This window comes from Geosmithia morbida (genome assembly GCF_012550715.1).
Source record: "Geosmithia morbida isolate 1262 chromosome Unknown scaffold_1, whole genome shotgun sequence".
Taxonomy (NCBI): Eukaryota; Fungi; Ascomycota; class Sordariomycetes; order Hypocreales; family Bionectriaceae; genus Geosmithia; species Geosmithia morbida.
The window spans coordinates 2070798-2091409 of NW_023336188.1; the positions used below are offsets into that span (position 1 = coordinate 2070798).

At 53.9% G+C, this 20612-nt stretch overlaps 7 protein-coding genes across 7 annotated transcripts in view; 3 read left to right on the plus strand and 4 right to left on the minus strand.

Moving 5' to 3' along the window:
* Positions 1-908, minus strand: part of GMORB2_1382 (uncharacterized protein) — a gene marked incomplete at both ends in the record, with an annotated part of 1161 nt that extends 253 nt beyond the window's left edge. The window contains one exon of the mRNA XM_035463364.1: positions 15-908. Coding sequence (XP_035324788.1) covers positions 15-908 — 894 coding nt within the window. The remainder of the gene's footprint in view (positions 1-14) is intronic.
* A 7061-nt stretch (positions 909-7969) lies between these two features.
* On the plus strand, positions 7970-9413 carry GMORB2_1383 (uncharacterized protein; the record flags this gene model as incomplete). The annotated part of the gene is made up of 3 exons (XM_035463365.1): positions 7970-8071; positions 8199-8355; positions 8479-9413. The coding sequence occupies 3 exons, from the start codon at positions 7970-7972 to the stop codon at positions 9411-9413; spliced, it is 1194 nt and encodes a 397-aa protein (XP_035324789.1).
* Positions 9414-10873: 1460 nt separating this feature from the next.
* On the plus strand, positions 10874-13664 carry GMORB2_1384 (uncharacterized protein; the record flags this gene model as incomplete). Its single annotated transcript, XM_035463366.1, has 2 exons — positions 10874-11061; positions 11162-13664. 2 exons carry the CDS (start codon positions 10874-10876, stop codon positions 13662-13664), a joined length of 2691 nt encoding a protein of 896 aa, XP_035324790.1.
* Positions 13665-14229: 565 nt separating this feature from the next.
* On the minus strand, positions 14230-15405 carry GMORB2_1385 (putative ACR, YagE family; the record flags this gene model as incomplete). The annotated part of the gene is made up of 1 exon (XM_035463367.1): positions 14230-15405. The coding sequence occupies one exon, from the start codon at positions 15403-15405 to the stop codon at positions 14230-14232; it is 1176 nt and encodes a 391-aa protein (XP_035324791.1).
* A 922-nt stretch (positions 15406-16327) lies between these two features.
* On the plus strand, positions 16328-17523 carry GMORB2_1386 (CRAL TRIO N; the record flags this gene model as incomplete). The annotated part of the gene is made up of 4 exons (XM_035463368.1): positions 16328-16495; positions 16578-16627; positions 16695-16818; positions 16933-17523. 4 exons carry the CDS (start codon positions 16328-16330, stop codon positions 17521-17523), a joined length of 933 nt encoding a protein of 310 aa, XP_035324792.1.
* A 531-nt stretch (positions 17524-18054) lies between these two features.
* GMORB2_1387 (kinetochor protein Mis14/NSL1) lies at positions 18055-18904 on the minus strand (the record flags this gene model as incomplete). The annotated part of the gene is made up of 2 exons (XM_035463369.1): positions 18055-18594; positions 18722-18904. The coding sequence occupies 2 exons, from the start codon at positions 18902-18904 to the stop codon at positions 18055-18057; spliced, it is 723 nt and encodes a 240-aa protein (XP_035324793.1).
* A 1125-nt stretch (positions 18905-20029) lies between these two features.
* Positions 20030-20586, minus strand: GMORB2_1388 (uncharacterized protein; the record flags this gene model as incomplete). The annotated part of the gene is made up of 3 exons (XM_035463370.1): positions 20030-20145; positions 20230-20340; positions 20430-20586. 3 exons carry the CDS (start codon positions 20584-20586, stop codon positions 20030-20032), a joined length of 384 nt encoding a protein of 127 aa, XP_035324794.1.
* Between the last annotated feature and the right edge of the window lie 26 nt (positions 20587-20612).

A 20612-nucleotide genomic window follows, 5' to 3' on the forward strand; every position in this document is an offset into this window, starting at 1 on the left:
GGGGGGGAACGTACCCTCAGGATCTTGCGAGAATAGTCCATGTTGTCGTCAATGCTGCCATCACTGAGACGGCGATGAGCCATGACGGGGTCTAGGCGCGAATCCGTCATAGAAATGCTGCCGCTGCTCCCAGGGGGCTTGGAGCCGCTGATGAAGGCATTGACGGCGGCGTTGCGGCGCTGCTCCTCCTCGAGCTCGCTGTTGCGACGGCGGCGCATGAAGAACCACAGCGCTCCGACGGCAGCTCCGGCCAGGACGACACCTGCGACGACACCGCCAGCGATGCCGGCCACGTTGCTCTTGTCGTCATCCTTTTTATCTTCCGCAGTCTGAGTGGCAGAGGCAACGGCCGTCGAAGAGGGAACTTGGGTTGACGATGATGAGGACGAGCTGGTCGAGGTGGATGTCGAGGATGACGACGATGTCGACGTGCTTTCCTCCTCCTCCTTATAGACTGGAGGGTCGACGGTAACACCAATGTTGAAGATGGTGTAGTACGAAGGGCTTCCGATGCCTCCGCAAGCCTCTTCGGGGTAGGCGGGGCAGGGGAAGGAACATTTGCTGTCCTTGACCTGGTATTCGGACTCGGGCATGGCGTAGCCGCAGTAGCAGTTTTGACCGTTGAGGGCGATGAGGTAATATTCCTTTTCGAGACAGTATTCACGGCAGCTACCAGATGAGACCTGAGCGGCCGTGACCTTGCCCGACGTCATGTTTGCCTTGGAGCTGTAGCAGCCTTGCGAGGCAACACCGCCGACGACAGGAGCGGTCGAGGGCGTCTGGGAAGCCGTTCCACGGGCAACCTTGTTAGGAGAGAGGCCAACGCGGCTGGGGCTGTGAGCGGCAGCGACGCCGAGGAACTGCGAGGCAGCGGCCAAGGAGGCGAGTAGGACGGAAACAGACTTCATGGTTGATGATTCGATTTACGAGGGGAAAATGAGCCCAAGTTCGGAAGATTGGGGGGGGTGAGAAGCCTTTCGGCGTCGACGTCGTCGAGCGATATGAATCACCAGGCCCCGTGGAACGACAGCGAGGGTGAGCTGTCGAGAATTTCTGCAGGGCAGTCGAGGTCCCACGAGATCGCAGACGTTCTCTTCGTGATGTCTAGACAAAGACCTGTCAATGCTCGCGTCTCACGGTCGATGGACGGACGTAACGATCGGTCGGTCGGTCGGTCGTTCACTCTTCAGAAGGTGGAGGGAAGAAGGGGGTGGTCAGGCGACGTTTCGAGTCCCTAGGCTGCGCTATGCCGAGGTGGAGGGAAGGGAAAAGGCCAGGAGTGGATGTCGGAATTCAAGCAGAGAAGGGAGGGCGGCCTTGGTGCCCGGGTCTGACGATGATGGGACAAGGAGATTGTTGTTGACTCTTCTCAGTATGGTCGGGGTGAGAAGACATTTGTCCACGCTCAAGGAAGATGGGGAGCAAGGAAGGTCAGACTCTAACCAAGAAGTCGATGCCTTTGGCAAAATGAAGAAGGAGGGACTGGAACGAACGACGTTGCGGTGATGAAAGGGAGTGGCTGACTGTTTTGTTGAAAGGAGGAAAAAGGCGAGAAGGCGACTGGGGGGGTGTGGAAGTTTCGAAGGAGGGGGGGAAAGAGAGGGAGACAAAGAGAGGGAGACAAAGCGAGAGGAGACAGGAGAAAGAGAGAGAGAGGGCAAAAGAGAGGGAGAGACAGGGGAGAGGAGGATTTGGGGGGGGGGGGGGGGGGGGGGGAAGGGGGATATATATATATATATATATGTAGAGGAGAAGTGGGAAGTGGTGTGTAGAGGAAGGCGCGAATGGTTGGTGGCAGAGTAATTAGGTAGGTGCGATCCAGAAAGAGCCCTGTAATACATGTACGACGATGTGTGCTCCGTACTCCATGCTACTACACCTAATGCTGTATCGATATATGTACATGCCCTTTACACCAGGACTGCTATTACTACCTGTACGAGTATATATTACTATTACTGCGTACATGTACTATTGCGGGTGGAAGTAGCTGGACGGGATTCGTACTCAGTAGCACTAGGGGATATTACCGCGTGGAACAATACCATCCGTCTGTCTGCACCGCCTGCGCCACCCGTAATGGTCGCCAACGGCCTGCAAATTGTAATACAGCGCACACTGGGTGGGTAATACGCGCTAAAACGTGCCCGACGAGTGGCCCGTGGCGAGGAGGGGAGGGCAGGTAGACAAAGCGCACAACCCACACAGCGGGCATAACCCCCAAGCTGGCACGCAAATTTGCACCAGACCCTCGTCCATTTGGGGAGGGGGGGGGGGCTACGGAGTAAAAGGGGGGAGGGGTGGTAGTGGATGAGTGGCGGCGGTGGTGGCAGTGGTGACCTCCGTTTAATACCGTAGTATTATTACTCCGGAGGATGGAGTGCCTGACCCCCTGTCCGACGCGCTGAGGAGTATTGTTAATATTATTACATATACTGATATATGTACTCGTAGAGTGCGGGTACATTTCTAGGCTTTCCATAGACTTCTAACGATTCTTCTTGTATCTCTGGACATGTAGACATCACTGCTCACCCGTACAGCATCTTGGAGAGCTCAGAGACTACGAGTGCACCGACCCTGAGTATTGTTTGTCAGTCCAGCTGGCAACCCGTCAGTCTTCAGTCTCTCCGCGAGTAGCTGTACAGCTACCGGTACATGATATAATACCCCTGCTGACCTCTCAGAGCCCCCTGGGGGACGTATTCTCCACTATCAGCCACACCATCCAATGTGAGAGAGGGTCGGCTGGAATTCTTCGCACCTATTGGCTATCTCCGCCTCCACCGTCCCACCGTGTTCTGGACCTGCAGGAACAGAGACGTGCCGCCATATTTACAGGGGGTAGGGGAGGGTATTTGATCCCGGTCTTTTTTTTTCTTTTCTCACCCAATACTCTGTACAGATTACAGAGAACATGGTATTGCACGAGTACTCTAGGTATTATTAATTGCCACGAATGAGACTCGATCATGCCCGTACCCTCTTACGAGTACTATAGCCCTGGAGGCTGTACAGATTACAGTACTCATAGAGATCTAAATATGCTTGTGCATATATTTATATCAGGTACTGAGAACTCATCTCGCACTAACCGCGTACGTAAGTGTAGTCGTGCGTATACCCCTGATTTTCTGCCCCTCTCGTCCTCTCTTACTCCTCTCCCTACTCGTACTCTTCACACCCCTCCCCCTCCCCCATTGTCAGTATCCATTTGGTATTGTTCCGTTACAGACGTCACGTACCGTATCACGCTAACCGATTGGTCCAGTCTTGATACTCTCCCACTAACAGAACCGGCTGCCTCCCTCACCAGATTCCCTCGGTCTCGCTCTGTGCCTCGATACCTGAGAAGCGCCCACCTCGTTTCACCCTGCTCCACAGCAATTAAACTCTCCACTCCAGCACAGTCAGGCACAAGGCCATTGTGCATCATGTGTGCATATATTAATCTACTGTGAGGATCTAATATATGTGCTGCTGCGCCATCCTCTCTCCCTCTAATATCTGTACGGATCATATGTACATATGGTATGATGGTTGACTGTCTCTACATGTATAGATAACCACCACCATCCGTCCACGGTACGGACTGGGTGGGATACCGTCAGTACGTACGAGTATACAGCTGAGAGCATCACTCCGTAGCTCTAACTCTCGTGGCATCGTCATGCACGAGTAGCAGCTGCTGATACGGATATACGACTATCACGTGTACGATCCCGACGGACAACGAAATCCTCGTACCATCACCTCTCGTGAGCCGTTGGCGTCAGCGGCCAGCCGATACGCAGCAATGCAAACAACCTCGACTCGGCCTTGTACACGTCGACGCCTCGCCATGCAGTTGAACCGATTCTTCCGGAGCCCCTAGTCTTGAAGCTTACGGAGCACCGAGCAATAAATAGACGTCCGTTAATTAACCAGCCTGTTTTGTCTCTGTCTCTGTATGCGTATTAATATTTCGTACTCGTAGATATACTCGTAATATTGAGTCTTAACTTAATACCGTATTATAATAGTCCTAGCAGATATCCTGACCAGAAGGATATTTTTATCGACTCACCGAACATGTTGCTGACATGATTGCATCTTCTGGCTTTCAACTTGAATCTTCATTCTTTTACGAGCGCCATGACCAACGGCCTTGGCCAAGGGCCTTGATCAAAGGGGGGGAGTACGACTATCACGGACAACTACTATTACCAATATCAATACTTCGTACTCCGTACATACTCGTACATACCTGTATACCACTGTCTCAATCCACGTGTACTCGTATCGATAATATTAGTGCGTATTGTAATACTTTGCATATATTGTATTATGTATTATCCAGCCTTGTGCTCTGCGATGTGAAATTTTTTGTGCACCGGTACAACATGTACGTCGTATGAACCTTCAAGCCACCTCCATATCCTGCACTCTACCACTTCACTGCGATATTATCATTCATCGCACTCAGTATTATGTATCCGACAGCATCCGATACACGCCAGGCAATGGTCTCCAGTAATAACAATGCTGAATCGATGAGCATTACGTTAGGGTCAAGAGATAGAGAGAGAGGCCATATTTGCCAATAACCGCCAAGTATTCCTAATGCTACAGGTTGTGACTACGAGTACAGATTAGGTTATATGGGTGACGGATAATACCTGTTTCTCTCTCGAAAGCTCTACCAATATTAGTCCTCAAAGTCACAGTTCCCTTTCTAACACGTTCCTTCTTTTTTTTTTCTTTCTATTACTTCTCGCATTTTCTTTGCCCTGCTACTATCCTCCAAGAACTTGCGGCGGTGCTTTGGGCAGCCATATTCTCTTGTCAGTGTCGTCATGGACTGGGGTGCCCATCCGTTGCTGCTGCTGTTACGCACATATCATGACGTGTCCGCCCATCTCGTCACATCATTGTATCACGTACGTTTGCTTAGGCAGTCGTGTCACTATACGGGATTCGCAGTCGGCAGTATGCAGGTGCGGTGACGATGCCTGGGACAAAGGAACAGCATACTTGTCGGTCCATGATTGATCAGATGAAAAGTATAAGGGTTTTTGTACAGAACAGAAAGCGAGCGAGGAAGAGAGAAAGAGAGAGAGAGGGGGGGGGGGGGGGGGGGGAGAAGGTGATGATATATCAAGTACGAGTACGGAGTACATGTGGAAGAAGATGCAAAGACTCTGGTAGTGTGGTATTGCAATTTACTGTACAGGTATGTACATGTACAGGTGGATATACATTTATCTACAGATATACGAGTACATGTATTATCCGCTCTCTGCTACCTGTAATACTCCGTACGTACACACATTGTACATATTATATATACATATATACATATATATTATATATACGGAGCAACGATACTACGGATTAAATAGAACGGAAATAGAATGGTTTCAACGCCACGACTTGGTGTAGACGATAATGCTCATATGTACACTGTAATACCCGCAGTACTCGTAATACTACTGCAGTTAAGAGGTGCGCCGCCATCATCCGAATAATAATATTCCGTACGCGTCTTACGGGGAGGACTGTAGACTGTAGAGCTCACAATAGTTACGGTCCCAGTGAGAGTGCCGTACACAGCTCCTACGAGTACAACTCCTGGGTCCGCACATTACCGAGTAGCTGAAACGATTTCCTCTCCGGGACAGACAGAATTCATGCAACCGCCCCTCCATGATCCATCCAATACGCCGCCCTCGCCTTCCGTTTCCTCCTTCTTCTCATCCTTCAACCTGCTAATAAGCCCTGCCTCGGTTTCGTTCCTGTCTACTCTCTCGTCCAACGCTGATTCACTCTGCTCGCTCGGCTTGGCTTGGCTGAGTTGGCTCTTATGCAGGACGGCGGGCTGTGTTCACTGCACTTCTGGCTTCAATGGCAACCGTGCACTTGCTTTCTGGTGGTAACATCTCCTCAACCGTTGCAGCCTGCGAGTACGGGTGCATGTACACATAATACGGATACATGCAACCACGGTTACTGACTCAATTAGCAGTCGTCAACGGTCGTCGTTCCTTGAAATGATAGCCATTGACTTTTTAATGCCAGGAACGGTGGCGCCGCGAGCGCTCAGCCTCGACTTGACGCGGAAAGGGTTCATTATTGGTGGGTACTGCTCTACGGATAGTCGTAATACATAATATATAAGAGTTCAAATTACGGAGTCTTTGCATCTTGTCGAAACATTCTGAGGGAATATTCTTCTCTCCCTTTTATTTTTTTCTTTTCCTTTATCCTTCCCTTCTCTCTACCTTTTGCTGACATTTCTCTACATCATGTTTCTCCCTACCTCATGCTAAATGGCTCTTCTTTACCTGCAATGTTATCGCTGGTCTGGTAATGACTGCTTCAGCACGTGTTGCCATTCTCCAGTCATGCCGCCGAGAGATACGAGTACGGACACAAAAGTCTGGTGCATGTGAACGTGATGCATTTGTGTGATTCAATGGATCTCTTCTAACTGACAACAGTGTATGATTACTCATCAGCATACATGACCATTTCTATATGATTACCGTCTCCTACGACCAAAAGTCTGACTCTAGTCCTTGATTGATAACTTGGGGCAACCCTTCACCATCCACCACACTACCCCCAATAATCTAGGTAGTATTGAGCACATCCCATAGAAACAGTCAAGATGGGTCACAGACTCCCAGCTGAACGAATCCGTGTCCCTTTCCTACTCTTACCGTGAAACCATCCCTTCATTCCGACGCCTCACACGGGACACAAATAGGATTCAACTCCAGTCCTTTCAACCTGTTGGCATCCAATATTGTATGACTAATCAGTCAGAGGCTGCCGTCGCACGCTCGCATCTCTAGATATATTTCTTCCCTTTCCGATCAATCAAGCACCAAGGCACACACTCGTCAACCCAGGACGTACCAGTAGGCAGAGACCATTGTATTCACGTCTACGGGTCATCGTGTGTTGTCGCCAGCAGGAAGCACACCAGCAGGAAGCACCAGCCTGTGGTACCCATAACTATGCCTTAGCCGTCACTTTCATCTGTCAGCTGCCAACGGCTGCCCACGCTCTTTTATAGATAACCTCCTTCTGAGGCACTTCACTCCGAGAAGAACAACAAGAATAATAGCAGACATCTGCACAGAAGGACTCAACAGACGTTATACGTGAGGCGTAGCCCGTAGCCCGTCTAGAGTCCGGTGTACGTGTCACGGACGCGCAAAACAGCTTCTACAGGGTAGCAGCTTCGGACAGTTGGTACATACGAATCATGCTACTACATGCACTCGTAGTAGTAATTAATATTATTATACCAGGGATTGAACGCAGATAATACTGGGACCTGTGATTCACATCATTTTGACAAGAGACATCCGGCGTTCTTTTCCTCAGCAACGATCCCTTGATAGACAGAACAAGGAGAACGTATTCTTTGTCTTTCTTTTTTTTTTCTGTCAATATGTACTTGTACTATGCTCAAGTTGTCTCGACCCAGATCCAAAGGATTGGTGACCGCCGAATCCGGCTCTGGTCATATGTCACGTGACAGATACTACCCAATGATGCGTCATATCGGACACCGGCATCACATTGGTCCGAAGTCGCCATCCCAGGGTGCCTAGGCGACCGCCCCAGCCGCCCCCCCCCGGGACACCCCCACTCCCCCCAAAGTCTACAGGCTACAGCAGGCTGGTTGCCAGGCGGCCCCGGCCACCTAAGCAGGCGTCAGCCGACCTGTGTTGGAAAGCGTCAGAGCTTCCTGTGTTAGAAAGCGGCCCCCCCCCCCCAAAGCTTCCCGCTCTCGCTCTCCGTCATCATCATCACACAAGAAGCCCCGTGCCTCTTCCCTCCTTCCGCATCCTTCTTCTCCCTCCATCGGCAGCGTCTCTTTTTTCCATCAATCGCCGCGCCTTGCTCTTCCAGCCACCCGCTCTCCCCAATCTGTCAATACTTCCTTTGCTTTTACACTCGCAGACGTTTGCCCATCATGAAGCTCGCTCTACTCGGTGCTGCCAGTCTCTTGGCGGGGGCCGCCCAGGCTGGCGTCCACAAGATGAAGCTCAACAAGATCCCTCTGTCTGAGCAGCTGGTATGTCTTATTCCCCCGTCTGCATCGCCACAGTTTCCCCTTGGGGGTTTGTACAGTATTCTCTTGATGGAAATAGTGAAATGGTCGACCTACCGATACACTGAATGCTGATACTCCGATCCCGCAGGCTGGTCACTCCATCGAGTCCCAGGTCCAGGCTCTCGGTCAGAAGTATATGGGCTCTTCCCGCCCCGAGTCTCGTGCCGACGTCATCTTCAACACTGCACCTCCCAAGTCGGATGGCATCCACCCCGTCCCCGTCTCCAACTTCATGAACGCTCAGTGTAAGTCAACTACCCCCTTCGACCTCGCTCCTTCGGCCTCGTCCCCTCTGATCCTGTTGACCGTCTTGTGTTATCCCCGTGACCTGATCGTACTGACCCACTTCCCCTTTCCCCCCCACCCAGACTTCTCCGAAATCACCATCGGCACCCCTCCCCAGACCTTCAAGGTTGTCCTTGACACTGGCAGCTCCAACCTCTGGGTTCCCTCCAAGTCGTGCGGTAGCATCGCCTGCTACCTGCACTCGACCTACGACTCCGACTCGTCGTCGACCTACAAGGCCAACGGCTCCGACTTTGAGATCCACTACGGCTCTGGCAGCCTGACCGGCTTCGTCTCCAACGATGTCTTCTCCATCGGTGACATCAAGGTCAAGGGTCAGGACTTTGCCGAGGCCACCAACGAGCCCGGCCTGGCCTTTGCCTTTGGCCGCTTTGACGGTATCCTGGGTCTTGCCTACGACACCATTTCGGTCAACAAGATCGTTCCTCCCTTCAACCAGATGGTGAACCAGAAGCTCATTGATGAGCCCGTCTTCGCCTTCTACCTCGCCGACTCCGAGGGCGAGAGCGAGGCCGTGTTTGGCGGTATCGACAAGGACCACTACACCGGCGAGATCGAGTACATTCCCCTCCGCCGCAAGGCTTACTGGGAGGTCGACCTCGAGTCCATTGCCTTTGGCGACGACGTTGCCGAGCTTGAGGACACCGGTGTCATCCTCGACACCGGAACTTCCCTCAACGTCCTGCCCAGCTCCCTCGCTGAGCTCCTGAACAAGGAGATCGGTGCCAAGAAGGGCTACAACGGCCAGTACAGCATCGACTGCAGCAAGAAGAGCGAGCTGCCCGACATCACCTTCAACCTTGCTGGTTCCAACTACAGCCTGCCCGCTGACGACTACATCCTCGAGGTCTCCGGCAGCTGCATCTCCACCTTCCAGGGCATGGACATCCCCGCCCCCGCTGGTCCTCTGGTCATCCTGGGCGATGCCTTCCTCCGCCGCTACTACTCGGTCTACGACCTCGGCAAGAACGCCGTCGGTCTCGCCAGGGCCAAGTAGAGGGCATCTCTGACAAGGTCAATGAGCGCTCCGCGAGTCCCAAGCTGATGAGTCTCACTCAACGAGTCTAGCTCGTATCAATAGCTAGGTGATGTAGCATCCGCTTGTCTGAAAGTTCAATGGGTTCATCTGTGAGAAGGGGGTTGAGTTGTCTGTGCTGGGGTGGAAGAGACGAATCTCTGGTTGTTTTTCTTTACTCGTTTCGGCCGCCGGCCTCCGGTCTGATGTCACATGTGGTATTTGTCTTGCTTTTTCTCCTTCCTCTGATTCCAACCGCTACATACACACACACACACACACACGCACACACACACACACACACGCACACACACGCACACACACGCACACACACGCACACACGCGCGCGCGCGCGACTACAACTGTTTTTGCGATGATATCTACGTCTGGTAGTAATGAGAAGTTCCTTCTTAGCAATCTGAATGCATCTTGCAACCTTTCACAGTTGATATGAAGGGTTAAAGACTCGCGATGACGGTGATACGGTAATTGTACGAGTCTGGCATACATGAAACAAGTGTAGTCAGCTTCTAAAGACGGCATGCTCTATATTGGGAGGGTGGTGATAGTTGTAGTTGTCGTCAGGCTACACTGATTGGCTTCTACTACAGTCTCCTGTATAGGAATGAGGTATTTTTTGAGATATCAATGTATACACCTTATGAATAGTACAACAATGTATTAATCCATAAGGCAATATGTGTGTTGATTCTAGATCGAGAGAGATGGAAGAGAGACAGAATACTATTAGAGTCACTCCATATATGAGGAGTATATTACTCGGACAGTTGAGAGGAAGAGAGAGAGCAAGAGATCACGTGCTAAGTATTGACAGTGCTCACCCGAAATATACTAGTGCTAGGTGGCCTATCAGCGATGGTGCCAACTTTGGGTATCCTGTCTTCTGATGGTACAAGCTGCCAGTGCGTAGACCTCAGTCGAGTGAACACACACGTGACAGGTATCCTGTGTAAACACCTGCCTCACCTTGTAGAAATTCTCGCACCCCCTCGTGCTAAAAAATTCCAAGGCTCCAACAAAGGGAAGGAGCAGAGGCCATTGCACCTACCTGCCATTACCAAATTGCCTGTCAACCACCAAATCCGTAAACTGACGGCGCGTATCGCGACGAAGCGCGGCCGCCCACTCACCTTTCATTCCCCCTCAGTCGAAGACCCTGCCACCCATACGGGAACCAAAAAAAAAAGAATTCGACGACAAGCGAAAGACGCTAAAAATAATCAAAATACGCGCGCGCGTGTGTATGTGAGAGAGCGAGAGCGAGAGAGAGAGAGAGAGAGAGAGAGGGAGAGAGAGAGAGAGAGAGAGAGAGAGAGAGAGAGAGAGATACACCAGACAAAGGAACACCGTCCTCCCAACTCCCGCCTCCCCCGCCCGTGGGAAGAAGAAAAGACGACGCGGGAATGGCGCAGCCGACTGTCATGGAGCGACAGTTCAACGGCTCACAACAGAGTTTTGATGGTGTCACCGTCGCTGCTGCCGACCTTCAGCAGAATGGGAAGAGGAAGCGCGACGGAATTGATGGTGTTGGAGATGATGATGACTCCAAGTCGGCGGTTGGTGGCCATCAGCGGGCGTTGGTAAAGACTTGCTTCGATGCCCTGACCAGGTAAATGACTGTCCTTTCTTCCTTCCGTCCTATCTTCCTTCCGTCCTATTCCTCTCTCGAGATTGAGCTGACCGGTCTTGTTTTCCTCCCAAATATGAAGCTTCGATGTTGAGCCCCCGATTCTGAAGCGTCCCCTGGCTCAAGCTGTCGCTGTCGACAACGATGAACCTGATGCCAAGCGGCAGAAGTCGACAGAACCCTCGCCGACAGCGTCGCAGAGTATCGCCGACAAGGTGGCTGCCAACGAATACCCCCAGCTGTCGGATCTGATGGCCGATGTTGTCGCTGCCGCCAAAGACGCCCTCGCTGCTGCTGAGTCGACACGACAGACGGGGGATGATAGCGATGCCGCCGCTAAGGCGACCAAGAGGCAGATCCGCGATTTCAGAACCAAGGCCGTGGATCTCCTGCGTCGCGAGGAGGCCTACCCCAAGACACCGACGGCGCACCGTCCCTCAACCGAGGAGCAGGGAGACGAGTTCCAGAGGAGCAGGGCTGTCCTGTCCATCACCGGCCACGCGCCCCAGGAGCGCCGCCTCTTCTCCAGTCTGCCTGCGTCGCAGGAGGACATTGATTGGTCCCGGGTCAACCTGCCGGCCGGCGTGTCCATCACGCGCATTGTCCCGTCGACGCCCCAGGAAAAGGTGCTCACGCTCGGCGAGGTGTTTGCGTCCCCGAGGAACCCTCCCCCCCTGTACGCCCCCAGGCAGCCCAAGTCGCACGCCAAGGGCAACAAACTCGACTTCTACCACCCCGAGCTGACGGCTCAGTCGCCGTACCGCGCCAACTCGTACTTCAGCGCCAAGCTGTCTGCGGGGCACTACCTCAATTACAGTCACGCGACGCCAGCGTCAAGCCCGAAGGCGCGCCGGCACGAGCGCCAGCGTAGTCTGGCCGGCAAGAAGCCGTCCACGCGCGAGCTGGAGATGTCGGAGATGGAGGCTCTGTTCCGCGGCGCCTTCTCGAGTTTCGCCCCCTGCAAGGACGACTCCGCCGCCGTGGTGCCCTCTAGCGTTGCCGGCCGTGTGTGGTGGCAGCGGGCTGGGCAGCAGGCCTTCCAGAACATGATTGAACTTGGCTACTACGACGAGGAAGCCGACGATGCCTCGCCCGACGGTTTCGACGAGAAGGCGGTGCAGGAGGCCATCGAAAACTGGGACGACAGTGTCGTGGACCCGACGCTCGAGGATGCCGTAGGGGTCAAGCGCGACCAGGGCGAGAAGGAGGCCGAGGAGATCCTGGATGAGGTCAGCGACATGATTGAGACGCTGGCGTCGTACCAGCGTATCCGAAACCTCAACCTGCCCAACTCGCAGAACCGGCCGACCAGCGATCCCGTCTCGGGCGACATGCTTAACACGTCGGGTCCGGAGCCGTCGGAGGAGGAGCAGGCAACGTACGCCATGCTCAAGGACCAGCTGACGCTCATCATCAAGACGCTGCCGCCGTACGTGGTGGCCAAGCTCAACGGCGACCAGCTCGGGGAGCTCCTCATCAGCACCAAGATGCAGGTATCGGCGGACCAGTACCACGGCGTGATGGAGGAGGACGATGCGGCCATCCAGGCACGCATGCGGGCCATGCAGCAGGCGGCCCAGGCCAGCGCAGCGCGACCACCGACCATGGCGTACCAGAACCAGTACACGCCCAACGCCGCGCAGTACGGCACGCCTACGCGGCCACCATCTTCGCGGTCCCAGCAGCAGCAGCAGCAGCAGTACTACCGCAAAGGCATGGCTCCCAACTACCCTCAGGGATATCAGCAGCAACAGCAGCCCCGGCAGTACACGCCTGTGGCGGCACCGCCGCAGCGCACGCCCCAGCCGAACCAATACTCGCGGGCAAACGGGTACGCGAGCCAGTACGCGACGCAGCTGGCCAAGGCGCAGACACCCTTCGGCCACCAGAACATGCCGCAATACGCCAACCAGCAGCGTCCTCAGTACGCCCAGATGCAGCAGCAGCAGCAGCAGCAGCAGCAGCAGCAGCAGCAGCAGACGCCTCAACCGCAATTAGCAGCCCCCATCAACCCACGGTACGTGTACCAGCAGCAGGGATATCCTCCCGCGCAGCAAGCACACTACGCCAACGGGGCGCAGCAGAAAAAGGCATCGCCGCAGGTGGCACCTCGTCAGATCTACAGTACATCACCCAACATGCAGCAGCAGCAGCAGCAGCAGCAGCAGCGATTCACGCCATCGGCAGGACGATATTCGGCGGCAGCGGCCGTGGCGGCGGCGGCAGCAGTGGGAGGGACCCCCGTACAGCCGGGCTCCGGGTCCCTAGGCTACCACACCGTCATACCGGAGGCGCACCAGCAGCGTATCCTGGAACAGGCCAAGGCGCGCGCAGCCGCCCACGAGAGGTCGTCTGCCATCTTTGGCGACAAGACCGGTGGGTCACCGTCCCCGACGCCTCTCGGCATGGGCGCCACGAGGACAGGTTCCTTCTCCGGCGGTGGTACAGGACAGCAGCAGCAAAAACCTCAGACGCCGACGCCGAGGACTGGAACGCCAGGCACGGGACATATTCCCCTCAAGGTCACACCTGTTCCTGTTCCCGTCATGCCTGGTCAACAACCTAGGAAGCCATCATCTGGGTAGTTTTTTTTTTCTTCCGTTTTTTCCCCCCAATATTTTTTGTTCCCATTATTCTTTCTGACTCGTTTCTTTCTCTAAAAATCTCTTTTCTCTCTCTCATTTTTTTCCGGGTAGAAACAAACCCGTGCTTTCTTGCCTCTTTTTTTCTATTATTCCTTTTTTTTCCCTTAAAAAAAGAGCAAAATTTGTAGGGATGGGTGGATTAATGTTAGATGCTTATACGGGGCGTTTTTTTCATCTCTTTTCGTTCTAGTCGCGTTGTATCATCAATATCAGTTTTGTGTAGATTCCTTAAAAGCATATGTGTACATTTGAATGACTGTCGGGATAAGTAGTGTTTCATCAAGTATGTGACAAGAAGCGAGAAGGACCTCAGAGACATATACAGAAAATTTTATTAGGTCGGAGCGAATGGTGCATGGACATCGAGCGAAGCGAGGAGGACCCCCCGGTAGGGCCGCCGGAGGCATAATCAATTCATCACAGATAGTATTCTTACAGAGTAGGGTATCAAGTCTAAATAAGCATACATGCATATCCAAGTCTAAAGTGTATGCAGAGTACAAGTCTAAGCGGTAGCGGAAGCAGAAGCAGGAGCGGGGGGATGGGGGTCAGCAGGCTCCGTATACTCGAGATAGATGCGCCTCAGCTCAAAGACGACCTCGACGGTGATGAGCAAGATGATGATGACCTCGAGACGGGTGCCGTGCTGCTCGGAGGACATCTCGCGGAGGACGGTGGCAATCTCCTGGGCATAGTCCATCTTCTGGTTGAGGGTGCGGATGCGGACGCTGACGTCGAGGGCGCGGCCGACGAGCTCGTAGTAGCCCTCGAGGCCGAGGTCGGCCCTGCTGTCCCAGAGGATGTCGGGTAGGGAGTCGGTCAGCTCGGAGTAGTGGTTGAGGCGGGCGCGCAGGTCGAGCAGCTCGCCGGTCTTCTGGAGGATGAAGCGGCGGCCGAAAGGGAAGCCGCTGCCCCTGGAGAGGATGGCGGGTATCTCGCGCGTCGACTCGAAGTAGGCGGTCAGGGCCGTCTCGAGGACGGCGAGCTTGGCGCTGCGGGCCAGGCCAGACGAGAAGGCTACCTTGGCCAGGGTGGTGTCGAGCCGGTCGCCGTCGCTGACCTCGCGGCGCGTGCCTAGGACGACGACGTCCCCCCTGACAGTGCTCGACTCGCGGCTCGTATCGGTCGTGAACTCGAGGTCCTCCAGCTCGCGCAGGTGCGGCGGGTGCGGCGGCCCGCCCTGCGCGGCCCGCAGGAGCTGCCGCGTCACCACGTCGGCCGGCAGGGACCACGTCACGACGGTGCCGGAGGGGAAGACGAAGATGTCGCCGCCGTTGACGCCGCGCGCGTGGACCACCTCGCCCGCGTCGAAGTCGATGCCGTCCGGGTTGATGGAGAATCCGTGCGACGTCAGCGCGTCGAGCACCACGGCCATGTCGAAGCTCTCGGCCACGCAGGTGGCGCTCATCATATTGGTGCCGTCGCCGTCCTGGACCTCCTGCGACGCTCGCTGGCCGGCCTCCTGCTTCGGCTGCTGCTGCGCTATCATGGCCACCCGGCGGAGGGAACCCTTGGTTGACGTGGCCCGCGTGGCCTTGCGTTTGGTCCGGTGGGGTGAGCTCTGCTGATGGTCGTTTGTCGGGGTGTACGTTGTCGAGGCGTCGACACCCCGGTGCTCCGCATCATCGCCATTCTGTGACATGTAGGTGTTGGAGGTGAAGAAGTTGCGCTTTCGTGGCATGTAGCACGGTACACTGATATGGAGGGACCGTCGGGGACGTGGAGGCCCCGTCATGTAGTGTCTGGCCGCATGGACCGTGATGCGAGTGGCGGGGGGTTTCATCCGTCTCGTCGTCCGGCGTCAGAGGATGTCATTGATTGTTGTTGGAGAGACCAAGCGCGAAAGAAAAAAACAAGTATATTTATCTGGTCAGAAGCTGATGGTTGTTTGGCTGTTCCCGGTGAACTTGGAGGCACATGGGTTGTTATGACATGGACAATCTGCTGCCGCTACTGCTTTGGTGCTTTTCTTGTACCGAGTATGGGATATTGGGAGTAGTGGTTGTAGACTTACTAAGCACATATGTATCGCTATCACCACGTGATTGAGAAACGTGCTTCGATGCGTAAGTCGAGGAACGAGGGAGAGAAAGGCGCTATTCCCGTTTGGGATAATATCAGCGCTCGGATGTACCTGCCGCGGGGCACTGAGTGTAGGTCTGTTGGTCTGTCTCCCAAGGCTTTAGGCCACTGCATTATTACTGCACCCAGGTGCCCAGCTGGGGATCAATCAGGGGGCTTCAGGTAATCCTCACAGGCCTACACCCGCTATAACGACCCCCCGAAAGAAGCAATTGCCTCCAACTACAGGTACGGCGGCATTCTCCATCCTCTATTTTACGGAGTAGAATCATTGGAGTTGATCAACAACTTGCTTGGGTCCCCATCCACCGCCTCTCCCCTTTTTCTTTCTCTCCTTCTCCAAGAAGTAACCTCTCGTTCTTCTTCTTTCCTTTCCTTCCTCTCTTCTCTCTCTTCCAAAATTCATTTCCGTCTGCCACACCTCTTCTCTTCTCTCCTCTCCGTCTCAACTTTTGCCACCCCTCCTCCCCCCCTTCAACCCCTCCTTGTCTCGGTTGCCTCCCCCACCAAAATCTACCACAATGGAGCTCGATCCCAAGTACGACAACTACGACTTCCCTTACACGTCCGACGTCAAGCAAGATGGCCACGCGGGACACCTCACGCCCGAGCAGATTGCCCAGGTCAGCCAGCTGCGCATGATGCTCGAGTCTGAGGGTCTGACCAAGCGCCTGGACACGTTGACTCTGGTATGACGATATCCCCGCGGCAGGAGAGGAAGATGGCGATGATGATGGAGATGGGAAAACTGACGACTGTCCTCCTATACAGCTTCGATTCCTCCGAGCTAGGAAGTTTGACGTCGAGCTGTCGAAAAAGATGTAGGCAGACGACCGGCCTTGTATATATTCGTCGCCCGAGTCTCCTAGCTGACCACAGGCTATATAGGTTCGTCGAATGCGAGGAATGGCGCACCAAGACCAAGCTTGACGAGACGGTTCCTACTTGGGACTACCCTGAGAGGGCCGAGATCTCCAAGTACTACAAGCAATTCTACCACAAGACGGACAAGGTGAGTTCTGTCCTTCCCTTGGACGACGAGTAAACATACTCGGCTTTCCCCGCTTCTCCTTCTTCTTCGACGTCGCTCTCAACTCTGACATCCTTGTTCTCTCTCCTCCCTCAGGACGGTCGCCCCATCTACATCGAGACTCTTGGCGGCATTGACCTGACGGCCATGTACAAGATCACGTCTGCCGACCGCATGCTGACCAACCTGGCCGTCGAGTACGAGCGCGTGGCCGACCCCCGTCTCCCCGCCTGCTCGCGCAAAGCCGGCAAGCTCCTCGAGACGTGCTGCACCATCATGGACCTCAAGGGCGTGACCCTGACCAAGATCCCCCAAGTCTACTCGTACGTCAACCAGGCGTCAGTCGTCTCGCAGAACTACTACCCCGAGCGCCTGGGAAAGCTGTACATCATCAACGCCCCCTGGGGCTTCTCCACCGTCTGGAGCGTCGTCAAGGGCTGGCTCGACCCCGTCACCGTCTCCAAGATCAACATCCTCGGCTCAGGATACAAGTCTGCCCTCCTCGAGCAGATTGATCCGGCCAACCTCCCCAAGGCTTTTGGCGGAACCTGCGAGTGCAGCGACGGCTGCGAGAACTCGGACGACGGTCCCTGGAAGGAGGAGGAGTGGCTCAAGCCCGCCAAGCAGGATGACACTACCATTGAGAACAAGGGCTCTACCATTGAGACTCCCGAAGAGAGCAAGTAATTACTTTACCTGCTCTTCTGTCTTTCTTAATGTGTTTCTTCCCCCTCTTTCTGCTGTGTGCTCCAGCTAGCACACTTGGAAAGGAAGAAGATATTAAAAACAAAAAGTAGCCTGTTCAACAAAGCCCCCTATCAAGCACCAACTGCACTCTCCCTCCATTCCCCTGTCTGTTGTTGTTTGCTGTGTTGTTGGGAGGCGTATAACTGTTTTTTCTTTTTTTTTCTGTTTCTTTCAGATTAGGTTGAATAAGGTGTACGAGGAGCGAGTATATGTTGAGAGAGTTGGGTTTTAAGGGACAGGGAAGGGGGGGGGGGGAGAAAAGGCATGTTCTTAGAGGTCAATTGATAGGAGTGCTTTGACAACAGAATTGAACTTTTCTCAAGGAGTAAATGTGATTTGAAAAATTTCCCAGAAGACATGTTCCATACCGCAGACGCCTATAAACCAACAGTGCTATATGATGTCGAGTGCTGATGATACAAGAGAAAACACCGAGTGACGGCCATCCTTTCAGAAGAAGAAGGGAACAGATCACTGATCGACGACATACTGTCCGGCAACTCTCGCCCTCTCCATCTTTGCCACGACAGCCGACATGTCCGACTTCAAGCTGGCCAGAGCATCGACAGCACGCCTGTACTCGTCCTCGACGGCCCCCTGCCTGTCAAAGGGCTCCAGCTCGACGCCCGTCCGCGTCTGGACCTCTGTCGAGGCGTCCGTCGACCCCAGCTCCTCCAGCCTGCTCCTGACGGCCCGCAGCAACTCGTCATCGCGCCGCATACCCTCCCTCAAGACGTCGGCCTGAGCCCCCGCCGCGTTGGGGGGAACGCTGCGCTTCAGGCTGGCCACCTCCTCCAGCAGCTTCTCCTCCTGGGTCGTCAGGTCCGCCACCCTCTGACGTTTCCGCGCGTCAAAGGGCTCGTGGGCTACGGGGGGATCCTTGTCCTTGTCCTTGCTCTTGGACTTGGACTTGCCGCTGCCCTTTTTCACCTTGATGAAATCTTCTATCTGGACCGGTAGGCCGTTGATCGAGAGGTTTGGTGTCGCCAGAGCAAAGGTCTTGTCAATGTACTGTTTTATTTTTATTTATTTTTTAATATTGTTTTGTAGAATTTCAGCAGTGGTTTTTTTTTTTCGATGAGTAAGGAGAAAGGAGGAAGGGAAAAAGAAGGAAAGAAAGAAGGAGAGAGAGAAATACCTCATTTACAAGTGCCTCTATCTGTGTGCGCAACACATCATCACCTGCTCCGTCGACGGGGGGGAACGCCTCGTTTAGACGCGTCGCAGCCGCGTTGCGCACATTGCTGATCAGATATGAAAGGTCCTCGGGGGTCTGCAGCTCAATCTTTCGCTGGACCTGGGATGTCAAAGATTCTGACATTCTTAGCCTCTTCGTCCACAAGTTTGCCTTTTTTTCTTTTTTCTTTTCCTGAGTGTTCCTGTCGACAACTGGTCGTTGCCGTCCAAACCCCCCACGTTTGTTGGTGTTGACCAGTTTAGTGATAATCGTCAAGTCCCCCACCACCGTGACCCCCCCCAAAAAAAAACATCTCCCGATAGATGACTAATCAGATGCCAAGTTACGTCATCCCCACCAGTGTTACAACAACCCCACCAAGGACAGTGTGCTAGGACGTGGCGGTGGTGATAGCATTACTGGTATTGGTAGCTGTAACAGTGTTCTACTGAGCGGTAGTAGAGAGAGATTCCGGGACAGAAATGGCATCCTTGTGAGAGAAGGGGAGAGAGGTAACACTGCTAGAGAGAAGGGAAGGACTGCTGTTGCTGTACCTGTACTCGTACCTGTTGAACGGCTCCTCGTAACTACTCATCATAATACAATACTCCCACCCACTCGATAGCCGTGCCCACTGTGGATCTTTCCAGGTTCTCGCGGCGGGGCGCGGCTAACAGCCGCTTTGGATATGCATCTTGGTTGGGTCCGCATGGTGGTTGCAACCAGCGCTGTAGCTGTCGTTGTGACCATCGTTGTAACGACGTAGTGCATAGTGGACGAGGCGTGCATCCGTCATAGTGGCGCATACGGCTACTACTAGTGATAGATATGGGAGAATCAAGACAAAGAGGGGAGAACGTTTTATAAGAGACTGGAAAAAAACATCCCAAGAGTTGAAAGAGAAACGCCCTAGGGATCAACACCTAAAGAACCAACAGCCCAAGACCTTTTCCACGTGATTGGCCGCATTTTTTGAGGTCAAGAAGATACCAGACAGCAGTCCAGAGTCCATATTGGGCATCGTCGGGCTCTGACGAGAACAAAACAAAAACCGAAAGAAGAAGAAAATAAGCAGTAGACAGATCCCATTCCATAGTACTCCGGCAGTCGTCACCACCTATACGGTAGTTTCATTCATGTATAGCCTAACGAGGGCAAGAAGAAGAGAAAAGAAAGGGGAAGAGAAGCGAGGCTGGCTCGTATGAAGAATATGAGAAATACATGCGTATGCGGCAGCGTGTGCATGACAAGGGATTCACAATCATGACGCTATTGGGGGAGCATCTGCTTCAGCTCCTCGTCAGTGAGCATGACTTCGTGAACGGGGTCTCGGAAGTTTTCGAGGGGTACGTAGTCGCAGTCAATGTAGGATGGGAGAAAGATTTCTGTAGGAGAGGGAGGGGGGGGGGACTGTTAGCTGTTATATAGCCCTCTCTGGAATCATGGTCATGAGGAGTGATAGGCCTTACCTGGGTTCCAAGCGAACCCCTGGCTGGAAGAGAGATACGTGATCAATCGAGGCGGACCATCAGGGTCCCCGATATTGATGACGGTAGCTTCTTGCTTGGAGATGGAGGAGCCTGCGGGGGCGGGGGGAGTCAGTATAGTGGGAGGGAGTAATAGAGACGGAGAGAGACAGGGAGAGGGATGGAGGGGGATAGAAGCATACTGAGAAGACTGGGCCTGCGTGAATGCAGCATGTCCCTCTTAGGAGGTGACGACGCGGTAGGTGAGCGTGGCGAGCTAGAGTAGGAGCTGTCGGATGAGCTGGCTACAGTCTTGGGGGAAGGCCTATAGGCGTTGGGAATATCGATGGACGAAGACATTCTGCCAAACCGGTCGTTCAGGCGAG